General features: G+C 43.7%; 1 protein-coding gene across 1 annotated transcript in view; it reads left to right on the top strand.

The window, feature by feature from the left end:
* The window catches only part of LOC138766404 (BTB/POZ domain-containing protein KCTD8-like), a 50,097-nt gene extending 36,130 nt beyond the window's left edge, over window positions 1-13,967 (top strand). Inside the window, exons 3-4 of the mRNA XM_069943986.1 lie at window positions 4,926-4,994; window positions 12,699-13,967. Coding sequence (XP_069800087.1) covers window positions 4,926-4,994; window positions 12,699-13,168 — 539 coding nt within the window. The 3' untranslated portion in view covers window positions 13,169-13,967. The remainder of the gene's footprint in view (window positions 1-4,925; window positions 4,995-12,698) is intronic.
* Window positions 13,968-14,548: the final 581 nt, after the last annotated feature.

Raw genomic sequence — 14,548 nt, 5'->3', positions numbered from 1 at the left:
TGGAAGAAATTGAGTATTATCTGACAGAATTGCAGGGGTGCCAATACTTTTGGCCAGCACTATAGGACTTCAGTATTGGCTGCTTTGTCCTATTGAGACTAGTCCCTTCTGTGCTCAAGATACTGCCCTGCACCTTTTAGACATGTTCTCGGCATGGGTTAGGGTGTTCCTTGGCGACCTCTCCCTTTTAAAGTGCTTAGCACTGCATAGTAGATATAGTGGTAGTTGTGAAAGAACTGTTTGTCTCTTGCTGCATCTATACAATACTGTGTCTAGACTAGACTGACTTGCTCACTTCCTACAGGGGGTGAGTGTGTGTGGAGAGCAGGGATAGGTAGAAAAAGAGAGAGCACCTCCTATAGGTTAGCACAAAACAAATGGTATAACAGAAACATTAACCCAATACTGACTTCATCTGTGCAACATATAAAAATATAAAACACTGACACCTAGTGGTAAAACTATAAAATACTTCATCACCACTTAACCCGAGAGAGAAATTTGTAACAGGTGCATAAGGCACTAAGAGTGGGACACCACAGATAGAGTTCCTTAAGCACATAGCACGTGGTGGCCTCTGCATAAAATAGTCAACAAACATCATCCTTTATGAAAGAAAGCTGTAGCAATCACAGTAGTGGCGTGTTTTTAGCACACTAAACCCCAACAAAATGATCAAGCAAATTTCTTAAATGTTACATGTTTCCAACATGACACAACTTAAAAACTTTTACCAATTGGACGTACATAACATAAAGCAGAAATGCCAAAAGGGTGCACCTCGCTTATGCAGAGCCAAGAGACCTTGACCTGTGGACCCTGAGACATCTGGGCATCCAATTACTCCTGATGGAGCACACACAGTTGGGAGCCTGTAGATATAGAAGTGGCAGCCAATATAGTAGGATACCCCCCTGATTCTGGGGGAACAACTGCCACTACTGGAGAAGGTGAGATGGTGTATGCTGACTTGGGGACCGCCTCTAAAGCAGAAAGTAATATGGTGTCTGACTTGGGGACTGCCACAAAAGCAAAAGATAAGATAGTGCCTGCCGACTTGGGGACTCCCTTGTAAGTAGAAGGGAATGGAAGGTGGATTAGGCTGACCAGTCTTATAGTCCTTTTGCACGGAGCAATAAATTGCTCAATCAATCATTTAATGATTTTGAAGCAACGATTTGGTTTTTATGCAGATCAACTTTTAGACAAAGAGATAAATCGTTCAAAAAATAGATTTTACGATCGCTTTAAGATTGTTTAAGGCCATCTCACGCACACTGCCTGAGGGCAGACTCTATCAGAAGAATGCCGATCCGACAAGACGGAAGTGTTTCTTCTCTGCTTGTCAGGGGTCCCGATCAGTCAGTGACAGGTGGTGCTTATCCAGTCGCTGAGTTCCTTAAACACCGCAATTGCTATAGATGGTAGCATTTAAGGGTTTGATAACAGGCATCTGAGTGACTGCAGCTGTCTGTCATTATTTCTGGCTCCGTGGGACATTGCTGTGGGACCACTCACATTGGAGTGTGCTGTTCACATTAACCCTTTGAGGACCAGGCCCAAAATGACCCAGTGGACCGCGCAAATTTTGATCTTAGTGTTTTCGTTTTTCCCTCCTCCCCTTCTAAGAGCTCCAGCACTTTCAGTTTTCTTTCTACAAGCCATGTAAGTGCTTGTTTTTTACAGGAATAGTTGTACTTTGTAATGGCGTCTTTCATTCTACCATAACATGTATGATGGAATTCCAAATATATTATTTATGAAGATATAAATAGGTGAAATCGAATGCAATATGGTAACGTTTGGGGGGTTCCTGTGTCTACGTAATGCACTATACGGTAAAAGCGACATGATACTATTACTCTATAGGTCAGCCCGAACACAGTAATGCAGGTTACACAGATTCTCTAATGTTATATATATATTTTTTTTATGAAATCCTTTTTTTTGGCAATTAATTATTAATAAAATGGGCCTATTGTGACGCTTATAACGGTTGATTTTTTAAAATATATAATGTAACATAAAATTGGTAATCCGCGCACTTTTTTCCCCTCTTTTTGTGTACACCGTTCGCCGTTCGCAATGACGCTTGTTATATTTTAATAGATCGGACAATTACGCACGCTACGGTATATTATATGTTTATCTATTTATTTATTTTTATATGTTTTATTTATATAATGGGATAGGGGGGGTTATTTCAACTTTTATTGGGGGAGGGGTTTTGGGGTAGTGTAATAGTGTTTTGAACTTTTTTTTTTTTTTTACACATTTGAAGTCCCTTTGGGGGACTTTTACATACACTAGTTTGATTGCATAGCATCGATCAGTGTCATCGGCGAACTGCTCATTGAGCCTGCCTGTGCAGGCTCAGTGTAGCAGATCGCCGATCGGACCGCACGGAGGCAAGTGAGAGACCTCCGGCGGTCCGTTTCAACGATCGGGACCCCCGCAGTCACACTGCGGGGGTCCCGATCTGTAAGTGACAGGGGACTCCCCCTGTCACACTTAAACGCCGCGGCCGGCGTTTAAGGAGTTAATGACACGCGGCAGCGCGATCGCTGCAGCGTGTCATTACCGGTGAGGTCCCGGCTGCTCACTGCAGCTGGCCCCCACCTCCTATGAAGTGCGCTCCGCTTCGGAGCGCGCTTCATAGCGGGAGAACCACCCAGGACGTACAATTACGTCCAGGGTCGTCTGGTGACAGACTTCCATGACATAACTCTACGTCCTGGGTCGTCTAGGGGTTAAAAGCCCCTTCACTGCAGAAATACATATATACAGGTGCCCAAAACAGTACACAGTATTCCAGTATGTGTGGTCTGACCAAATATTTATAAAGAAGCAAAACTTCGTTCTTATATTTAGTATCTATGCCTCCAGCAGTCAGTTAGGCTGGATGGGACCCCCGCATTACACTGCATTTAAATGCTGTGATCGCATTAAAAAGAAGTGGACCGAATATTGACCCCTGCGGTATCCCACTTGTAACTGTGGCCCAATCCATCAATGTTCCATCCAGGGGCAATCTTGGCATTTCTGGGGCCCCAAGCGAAACTATGTCTGGGGGCCCCCCCTCGACACTCGTTCCAAAACAATAGACCGCTGTGTGTTGCCCCCAGTAGTATATACCCCTTGTGCGCTACCGCCAGTAATATATACTCCTTGTGTGCTGCCCCCAATATTATATAGCCCTTGTGTCCTGCCCTCAGTAGTATATACCCCTTGTTTGCTTCCCCAAGTAGTATATAGACCCCTGTGTTTTCCCCCAGTTATATATAGCCCCCCGTGTGCCCCCCAGAAGTATATAGATCTCCTGTGTGCTGCCTCAGTTGTATATAGACCCCCTGTGTGCTGCCCCCAGTTGTATATACCCCCTGTGTGCTCCCCCACTAGTATATAGGCCCCCTGTGTGCTCCCTCAGTGGTATATAGCTCCCTGTGTGCTCCCCCACTTGGATATAGACCTCCTGTGTGCTCCCCCACTTGGATATAGACCCCTGTGTGCTCCTCCAGTAGTATATAAACCCCCTGTGTGGTTCTCCCAGTAGTATATAGACCCCCTGTGTGCCCCACCAGTATTATATAGACCCCTTGTGTGCTGCCCCAGTAGTATACAGACCCCTGTGTGCTCCCCCAGTTAAATATAGACTGTGTGCCTCACAAGTAGTATATAGACCCCCTGTATTTTCCCCCAGTAGTATATAGACCCGCTGTGTGCCCCACCAGTAGTATATAGCCCCCCTGTGTGCTCCCCCCACTTGGATATAGACCTCCTGTATGCTCTCCAAGTTGTATATAGACCCATTCTGCTGCCCCAAGTAGTATATAGACCCCCTGTGTGCTGCCCCCAGTAGTATATAGACCCCTCTGTGAAGCCCCAGTAGTCTATAGCCCCCCTGTGTGCTCCCCCTGTTATATAGCCCCCCTGTGTGCTCCCCCCATTTATATAGACCCCCGATGTGCGCTCCCCCAGTTAAACAGACCCCTGTGTGCTCCCCCTCCCATATAGTATATAACACAATAAAACAAACACTTATACTCACCTGGGTCCGGGCGTCTCCTCTTCTCTTCACTCTTGTGGCCACAGGAAGGGTTTTCACAAAAGGCCGCACTCCCCTTGTCCTGGCGCTGATGCTCCAGTGATGTCACTGGAGCGCCGGCACCACAAGGACAAAGCTGCCACTTGTGACCGCAGGGAAAACACTTCCTGCAGCCACAAGAGTGACTGATAGGAAGGGGGCCAATGTCTCCCGCCCTGTCAGTGCTGCTGCATGTAACTATGAGCGCTCATTACAAGTGCTCATAGTTACAGTTCAGATGGCAGCAGCGAGCGGGGCAGCGGCCCTGTCCAGCCGTCTTGAACACAAGAGCGGGGCGTGGGGGCCCCTCTGGATGTTGGGGGCCCCAAGCGATCGCTTGGGGTGCTTGGTGCCAAAGACCGCCACTGGTTCCATCAATAACCACTCTCTGCTTCCTAACATTTAGCCAGTTAATTGGCCAAATGTTGCCCACATGTCAACTATAACCTTGTTTAATTATAGATATTGGGGGAGATTTATCAATGGGTGTAAAATATACACTGGTGTAAACTGCCCACAGCAACCAATTACAGCTCAGCTGTAAAATGAAAGCTGATCTGTGATTGGCTGCTGGGGGCAATTTACACCAGTGTATATTTTACACCCTTTGATAAAACTGGGTCATTGTGTCAAATATGATGTGCAGCCTAGGTTTTGCATGTGTTTTCTTTCTTTTTTGGTGGTAGTTGCTTATTCTAACTTGTACATTCCCTTTGCACGCAGTCGTGCCCGCCTACTAGTTTAGATGCTCGATTTCTTAAACATACTAGTGGATTGATTTTACTGGATTTAACTTATACTGGAGTATAAGAATTAAACTAATATTTATTTATTTTTTCAGGAGCTGCAGCTACTGTAATGGATGGAAACCAAAGAATACGAATAGACGTAACAGCCACTCAGGAACCAGGTAAAACATAAAAAAAAAAAAATTTAAATGTAACTTTAAGTGGTCCCTCAAGTTACAATATTGATTGGTTCCAGGATGACCATTGTTGAAAATATTTTTTCTTGAGACCAAAACAATATGGAAAACGGGTAATTGGTTCTTAAGGGTGCATTCACACGTACAGGATCCGCAGCAGATCTGCAGCAGATTTGATAGTGTAGATTTGATGCTGTGTTCAGTTATTTAGATGAAATCTGCTGCGTATCCATAGCAGAAAATCCGCTGCGGATTCGGTATGTGTGAACGTACCTTAAAAGGAATCTGTCCCTAGGCTTAATCCACCTTAAATGAGGGCAGCATAAACTAGAGACAGAGATGCTAAACAGATCGGTGTATTACATCATTCTGTTCAGCCACTCTCCTAATATGCAGGAGAATAGGATTCTTGCCACATCCCTCCCCCCGCCCTCCAGCTGCTGATTGATAGTTGACTGCCTATACACAGCATGGATAGAAAACTGCCGATCAGCAGCTGGTGGGCGGCGTTTTCTGCTTCTCATAAACAATGAGGACTGCCGGGCTCATAATAGAGAGGACTACTTATTGTCTATGTTATTCAAGAGGATATCTTCGCATCAGCTGCACAGAACAATAGAAGTGATACTGTACATCATTCTACTCAGCTTTGTCACTAATTTATGCTACCCTGAGATAGGACAGCCTGAACCTACTGACAGGGTCCTTTTAAGCCAAAAAATGTCATCACAAAAGTAAAAAAAAAAAAATTAGGATTTAACCCCTTATATCTAATATACCTTATATCCCGCCGGGACCCCGCTCTGAACGGCGCTGATCCCGGCTGACACGTGCAGCCGGGCAGTGCCTCTGTTAGCCGGCGCGGGTCCCGTTGCCGCGCCGGCTAATTAAGCACTTCAATGCAGCTGTCAAACCTGACAGCTGCATTGAAGGGCTTCAGACATCACATCCCTGGTGTCTAGTGGGTCGGATCTCCCCCCCGCGATGCGATCGCGGGGGGGAGATCCGTTCTTCTGGCCGTGCCGGGCCTCAGCGTCGGAATGACGCTGATCCCGGCTCGGCAGTAGATTGCTATGGCCTGCAGCAGGCCATAGCAATCTATGACCGATCTCATGGATCTTTGCTGTGTATATACACAGCATTGATCTCTATGAGAGATCATTGCTGTGTATATACAAGCCCCCCAGGGGGGCTTCTAGTGTATGTAAAAAAAAAAGTAAAAAAGTGTTTTTATTAATAAAAAATCCCCTCCCCTAATAAAAGTCCAAATCACCCCCCTTTTCCCATTTTATAAATATAAATTAATAAATAAATAAATAAATAAACATATTTAGTATCGCCGCGCGCGTAATCGCCCGAACTATTAATTAATCACATTCCTGATCTCGCACGGTAAACGGCGTAAGCGCCAAAAAATCCCAAAGTGCAAAATTGCGCATTTTTGGTCGCATCAAATCCAGAAAAAATGTAATAAAAAGCGATCAAAAAGTCGTATATGCGCAATCTAGGTACCGGTAGAAAGAACGCATCATGGCGCAAAAACTGACACCTCACACAGCCCCATAGACCAAAGGATAAAAGCGCTATAAGCCTGGGAATGGAGCGATTTTAAGTGACATATATTTGTTAACAATGGTTTGAATTTTTTACAGGCCATCCGATACAATATAAGTTATACATGTTATATATCATAGTAATCGTAACGACTTGAGGAACATGCATAACAAGTCAGTTTTACCATAGGGCGAACAGCGTAAATGCAAAACTCCCCGAAATCAAAACAAATTCGTTTTTTTTTTCAATTTGACAGCGCAAATGATTTTTTTCCGGTTTCACAACATATTTTATGGAAAAATTATGCCAGTAATTGCAAAGTACAATTGGTTTCGCAAAAAATAAGCACTCATATAAGTCTCTAGGTGAAAAAATGCAAGCGCTATGGACTTTTAAACATAAAATGGAAAAAGCAAAAGCGCAAAAACGAAAATTGGCTTGGACCTTAAGGGGTTAAAGGAAAATAAGCAGGTAACTAATATGGTTAAAGCAAGTCCTTACATGTAACAGTCAGAAAGAACTACTGGGAACCGTAATTTACTTTTTATGTAGAGAAGTGAAGCATTTTTAGAGTCCTGTACTGATCACACACTGTTTGGGTCCATCGTTTGTACAAAAAATGAAGTTTGTTGACAAACTGCTGACTGCTAAGCAGCCAATCAGAAAATTTTATTGCTATTGGCGTTGCCTAGCCATCAAGTATGGGCTTGACTGGACATGACTGGACTGATTTGGAGCTTTTTAGCCAGTACATCTGAGAATTAGTAGCTGTGCGGCCAGTACATCTGGGAATTAGTAGGTGTGCGGCCAGTACATCTGGGAATTAGTAGGTGTGCAGCCAGTACATCTGGGAATTAGTAGCTGTGCGGCCAGTACATCTGGGAATTAGTAGGTGTGCAGCCAGTACATCTGGTAATTAGTAGCTGTGCGGCCAGTACATCTGGGAATTAGGAGCTGTGTGGCAAGTACATCTGTGAGATAGGGTCCTTTTCCACGGGCCGAGGAGGGCCCGATCAACGATGTAAACGAGCGGCGATCTGTTAGATCGCCGCTCGTTCAATGGGCCTATTCCATGGCCCGATGATTGTTGAGCGAGGGTTGCAAGGACATCGTTACCGATGTCCTTGCAGCCCTTGCAGCATCATACATTACCTGTCCTGCGCGGAGAAAAAGCCTGGACAGGTAATGTATGATGCTGCAGCTTGTCAAATCGTCGGTTGCCCGCCGCGGCCCGCTATTCAACCGTAGCGATGCGCGGTGGGGGAACGCTGATTTTAGGTCTGGCCCTAAATGAACGATCAGCCGATGACACGATCATCGGCTGATCGTTCTCTCTATTTCACCGAACGATAATCGGCCAAATCGGGCCAAATGGGGCCGTTCCGGCTGATTATCGTTACTGTGGAATAGGGCCCTTATGCACTAACTGCTGTGGTTAATATATATACAAGTGTTGCTGCAATTAGGGTGTTTAAAACAAAAAGGAAACAAAAAATTACCCAAAAAATCAGATCATGGCAAACAAAAATAAAAACACAATAATTTGCTGCAGTTAGACCATCAGTGTGTGGAAAATACACTACCGTTCAAAAGTTTGGGGTCACATTGAAATGTCCTTATTTTTGAAGGAAAAGAACTGTACTTTTCAATGAAGATAACTTTAAACTAGTCCTAACTTTAAAGAAATACACTCTATACATTGCTAATGTGGTAAATGACTATTCTAGCTGCAAATGTCTGTTTTTTGGTGCAATATCTACATAGGTGTATAGAGGCCCATTTCCAGCCACTATCACTCCAGTGTTCTAATGGTACAATGTGTTTGTTCATTAGCTCAGAAGGCTAATTGATGATTAGAAAACCCTTGTGCAATCATGTTCACACATCTGAAAACAGTCTAGCTCCTTACAGAAGCTGCAAAACTGACCTTCCTTTGAGCAGATTGAGTTTCTGGAGCATCACATTTGTGGGGTCAATTAAACGCTCAAAATGGCCAGAAAAAGAGAACTTTCATCTGAAACTTGACAGTCTATTCTTGTTCTTAGAAATGAAGGCTATTCCATGCGAGAAATTGAAGATTTCCTACAACGGTGTGTACTACTCCCTTCAGAGAACAGCACAAACAGGCTCTAACCAGAGTAGAAAAAGAAGTGGGAGGCCGCGTTGCACAACTAAGCAAGAAGATAAGCACATTAGAGTCTCTAGTTTGAAAAACAGACGCCTCACAGGTCCCCAACTGGCATCTTCATTAAATAGTACCCGCAAAACACCAGTGTCAACTACAGTGAAGAGGCGGCTGCGGGATTTTGGGCTTCAGGGCAGAGTGGCAAAGAAAAAGCCATATCTGAGACTGGCCAATAAAAGAAAAAGATTAAGATGGGCAAAAGAACACAGACATTGGACAGAGGAAGACTGGAAAAAAGTGTTGTGGACGGATGAATCCAAGTTTGAGGTGTTTGGATCACAAAGAAGAACGTTTGTGAAGCGCAGAACAAATGAAAAGATGCTGGAAGAATGCCTGACGCCCTCTTTTAAAGAAGCAGTTCACTTTTTTTTTTTTTCGGCCCCCCGGGTAGCCGCTGTCAAGTATACTTACAAAAGATGATCGTTGTCCCGCGGCGTAGCTCCGGTGCCGTCCCGCGGTGCCGTTCAAATCGGGCGCGCGCTCACTTCCGCCGGCGCTGTGACTCCTCTTCTCGGCCTTGTAATTTGTACGCCGGAAGTCACGCGCTTCCATAGCGAATGCATGGAAGCGAGTGGCTTCCGGCGTATAATCACTGGTCAGAGAAGAGGACTCGCAGCAGCCGGTGGAAGTGCGCGCGCCCGATTTAAACGGCACCGCGGGACGGGAACTGACCGACGGGAACGGGACACCGATCATCTTCTGTAAGTATACATGACAGCGGCTACCCGTGGGGCCGAAAAAAAAAAAGTACTGCTTCTTTAAGCATGGTGGAGGTAATGTGATTGTCTGGGGTAGCTTTGGTGCTGGTAAGGTGGGAGATTTGTACAGGGTAAAAGGGATTCTGAATAAGGAAGGCTATCACTCAATTTTGCAACGCCATGCCATACCCAGTGGACAGCGCTTGATTGGAGCCAATTTCATCCTACAGCAGGACAATGACCCTAAACACACCTCCAAATTGTGCAAGGACTATTTACAGCCGAAGCAGGCAGCTGGTATTCTATCAGTAATAGAGTGGCCAGCGCAGTCACCAGATCTGAACCCCTTTGAGCTGTCGTGGGAGCAGCTTGACCGTATGGTACGCCAGAAGTGCCCATCCAACCAATCCAACTTGTGGGAGCTGCTTCTAGAAGCGTGGGGTGCAATTTCTCCAGCTTACCTCAACAGATTAACAGCTAGAATGCCAAAGGTGTGCAATGCTGGAATTGCTGCAAAAGGTGGATTCTTTGGCGAAAGCAAAGTTTGATCTAAAAACAATGTTATTTCAAATAGAAATCATTATTTCTAACCTTGTCAATGTCTTGACTCTTTTCATGGAAAACACTAAATTGTTTGGGTGACCCCAAACTTTTGAACGGTAGTGTATATATAATTACTTTCACCGTTAGGGCATAATATATATATATATATATATATATATTGTGGCCGCAATTAGGCCATCAGTGTATAGGTATCATATACAAGAGCTGAGTTAATAATGTGTGGCTAAAAAAATAGAAAGATTGCTGCAGGTAGGCCATTAGGGTGTGGCTAATATATTCGAGGCTTGGCCCGGGTGGGCAGTCAGTGCGTGGCTAATACATTCACAATATATACAAGTGTTGGGCCAGATAGGCCATCAGTGCATGGAAAATATATATAATTGTTGCTGCAGTTAGGCAATCGTCTGCTGGCGACCCTCCTTATTGGGAAAGAGAACTTGGTGGTGACCCCCTGAAAATTTTTGCCCAAAACCCGTGTTAACATTTATCTTAATTGTGGGCGAGAGCCTAGTGTTGATCCTCATAATAACATTTTAATTGAAAATATCCATGCCAATCATGATGGACAATTGTCATGGATTCAAAGTGGGAGAGAGCCTGATATGACCTTCTTCTAAATTCTCGGAGGTAGTGACGTATAAATAACAAAACACTCTTCCTTAAAGGCCCATAAATTTTAATGTTTACGCTTTAAATCCTTTAACAACTATCTATTAGAGGGTGGTAGTTCTGTCAAACCAGGGTATATTTAAGAAACCGCTGAACCATTAATTCAACCCCTTAGCAAACCATGACGTATTTGATACGTCATGGTGCCGCAGGGGGAGTTCAGAGAGGGGTCCCGCTGGGACCCTGCTCTGAACAGCGCCGCTCCCGGCTGTTATCTTCAGCCGAGGAGCGCCTCTATTAGCCAGCGTGGGTCCTCTGAACCTCTGACAAAATTTTTTTATATGTTATATGGAAGAGTGAGTCATTTAACCCCTAGGCAACCATGGACATACCCTTATGTCCAGGGCCGCCTCCACACGATCAGCGAGGGGCCGCGCTCTGAACCGCCGCGGTCCCGGGTGCCGCTCGTAGCGGCTATTATCGTGCCCGCGGCTATTAGCGGGCACGGTCCGATCGCTGTGCCCGCTAATACAGTAATCGAATGCAGCTGTCAAAGTGGACAGCTGCATCCGATTACTTACTACAGCACTTCCCTGGTGTCTAGTGGGGAGGATCGCTCCTCCGGGACGTTGTCCAAGAGGAGCGTTCCACACATCTTACCCCGTCCGGGGTCAGCGCCGTAATGGCGCTGATCCCAGCTCGGCACTCGATTGCTTCCGGCTGCAGCAGCCGGAAGCAATCGATGTGCCTATCTCATCGATCTATGATGCATATCTATGCAGCATAGATCTCAATGAGAGATCAGTGCACTTATACTAGAAGTCCCCCAGGGGGGCTTCTAGTATAAGTGTAAAAGTAAAAATAAAAGTGTTATTATTAATAAAAAGCCCCCTCCCCTAATAAAAGTCAGAAACAGACCCCTTTTCCCATGCTATAAATAAAAATAAACAAATAAATAAATAAATAAACAAACATGTTTGGTATTACAGATTGTGTAATCGCCTGAACTATTAATTTATCACATTCCCGATCTCGCACGGTAAATGGTGTAAGCGCAAAAAATTGCGCATTTTTGGTCGCATCAAATCCCCAAAAATTTTAATAAAAAGCGATCAAAAAGACACATACGCGCAATCAAGGTACCGATAGAAAGAACACTTCATGGCGCAAAAAATGACACCTGACACAGCCCCATAGTCCAAAGGATAAAAGCACTATAAGCCTGGGAATGGAGTGATTTTTAGGAACATATATTTGTTAACAATGGTTTGAATTTTTTACAGGCCATCAGATACAATGAAAGTTATACATGTTACATATCATTGTGATTGTAACGACTTGAGGAACATGCATAACAAGTCAGTTTTACCCCAGGGTGAATGGCGTAAAAACAAATACCCCCAAAATAAACAAAATGCGTTTTTTTTTTCAATTTCACCACACTTTGATTTTTTTCTGGTTTTGCTGTGTACTTTATGAAAAAATGCAAGTGCTATGGCCTTTTAAGCACAAGGAGGAAAAAAACGAAAACGCAAAAATGGAAATTGGCCTGGTCCTCTAAGGGTTAAAAAGGCTGGTACGCTCACCCGGGAATCCAGAACAGGTGTCCACGATTCCTCCGTGGCCTTGCAGCAAAGTGTGCTCCACGGCAGTTGTGGCCTAATGAAGAATCCTCTGGTTCTCCGATTGGCCAGTCTAAATGTTGTATATTGGTTTCATTTGACTTCATTTGCGGTGTTGTCCAGGCTCATTCAATTTAGAAGAAATTGTGAAAAACACTGGAAAACAGCACTGTATAAACACAGCCTTACACAGTTTATATACATGGACTTGGATGGACCCAAAGGGGTCCTTAGAGTAGTGGATGCTTCATGTACTGTAGCCCTTCTCTGCTCTGGTAAATGTGTAAGGGTATTGAATAACTACTCTCTATTTTTCCCTAATACGGTATGAGTAATAACAAGGCCCCTATGTATCTCTATGACTCTTGTATTATGGCTCCATACAAAAAGAGCCTTTATAATTAATGGGCATCTGATTTAAATAAATATATTGTTTTTTTTCTCCTTTTTTCAACAGCTATAAATGAAACAGAAGAGAAGATAGACACACTTACACCACTTCTGATTAAAAAAAAGCAGGAGCCTGATAGTGGAAATGAACTGTCCAGTTCTAGCATTGATAGCCATGATTCAGCTACAATTTCTACAGAATTTTCGGGAGAAAAAAATATTTCAATGACAAATGATTTTTCTTTTCCTCATGATAAAAGTCCACCGTGCTCCGCTATACAGGACTTGTCACATTCTATGAAAGAGCATGACCAGACCAAGGCACCAGGGTCAAGAAGAAACAGTATGCAGGAAGTGACAAAGGAAAATGGTATAGAGAGTTGTGAAGATACACCAGTACAGAGTGAGGAAAGAAAGGCTTTAGAAGTAGAATTATCTAAATGTATTGAAGAATTTAGAAAAATAAGAATTCCAGTGGTGTTTCCCAACAAGAAAAGACATTGGCAGAATGAACTCCTGAGAAAATATAAGCTGTAACAAGAAAAATAGGTATTCAAAAGCTCTGTCAAAATCATCACAACCCTGAGAAGTGACCTGGACCCACAGCTAACCACAGTACAACCTTAGCAGAGAATATGCTTTGTAATATGCCTGTGTGAAGTAGGCTTAAAGGGGTACTCCAGATACAAAAAAAATAGTTTTTAAGATATTGCTTAAAGGTTATGTTTACTGTCAGTAGTAAGGGGTGACATGGTCCCCTCTGCTGCCAGCAACATTCCAGATACAGTTTCCGATCACCTGCTTTGTTCTAGCGTTGTGGCACAGCACTAGACAGAGCAGGGCCCCGTTCCCCCTGTGTACTGTATATCCTGCCAGACATAGAGATTGCATAGGACAGCCCCCTTATACTGTGTATAAGAATATACAGTATATGGGGGAAACAGGACCTTGCTCTGTATAGTGCTGTGCTGCAGTGCTAGACTAGAGCAGGGGATCAAGAACTGCAAATGGCAAGGCCCTGCAGTTCCCGACACAAACATTGGTGGCAGCAGAGGGGGCAGTGTTGCCCCTTACTTCTGTCAGTCATTGGAAGTGAAAATCTAAAAAAATAAAAATAAAAAAACTATACATATCGCAAGTAATATAACTTTATTAAAGCAATATATTAAAGACTCATTTTTAGTCTCCGAAGTACCCCTTTAACTGTACGTAATGATTTGATTCACTTATGTATGGGGTTAGCAAAATAATGGGGCATTCCCATTTCAACTAATATAGTTCTATCTGTCAAACATGGTCAAGAACTACAGGAAATGTCTGACCTCTATAATTGCAAACAAAGGTTTCTGTACTGTATATTACGTTCTGTTTTTCTATTGTATCAAATACTTATTTCATGAAATAAAATGCAAAATAATTATTTCAAATGCAAACTATGTGATTTTCTTGATTTTTTTTTTTTTATATATTTTCTGTCTCTCCCAGTTAGTGTACCTACGGAAAAAAAAATACAGACCTTCTTTGTAGGTAAGGAAACTTGGAAAATTAAAGAGACTCTGTACCCACAATCTGACCCCCCCAAACCACTTGTACCTTTGGATAGCTGCTTTTAATCCAAGATCTATCCTGGGGTCCGTTCGGCAGGTAATGCAGTTATTGTCCTAAAAAACAACTTATAAACCTGCCGCCCATGCCAAACGGGAGTATCTGTGCCCTAACTTTGCACCTAACTTTGTCCCTCCTCCCCACCCTCTTCATCATTAGGAATGCTCCAGGCAGATATCCTCCTATCCAACAAAGTTAGGACACAGATACTCCTGTTTGGCACAGGCTGCAAGTTTAAAAGTTGTTTTTAGGACAATAACTGCATTACTTGCCCAACGGACCCCAGGACAGATCTTGGAATAAAAACAGCTA

The sequence above is a fragment of the Dendropsophus ebraccatus genome, chromosome 10, assembly GCF_027789765.1.
Source record: "Dendropsophus ebraccatus isolate aDenEbr1 chromosome 10, aDenEbr1.pat, whole genome shotgun sequence".
Taxonomy (NCBI): domain Eukaryota; kingdom Metazoa; phylum Chordata; class Amphibia; order Anura; family Hylidae; genus Dendropsophus; species Dendropsophus ebraccatus.
Note: the sequence above shows the minus strand (reverse complement) of the source record. Positions and strands in the feature narration are given on the sequence as shown.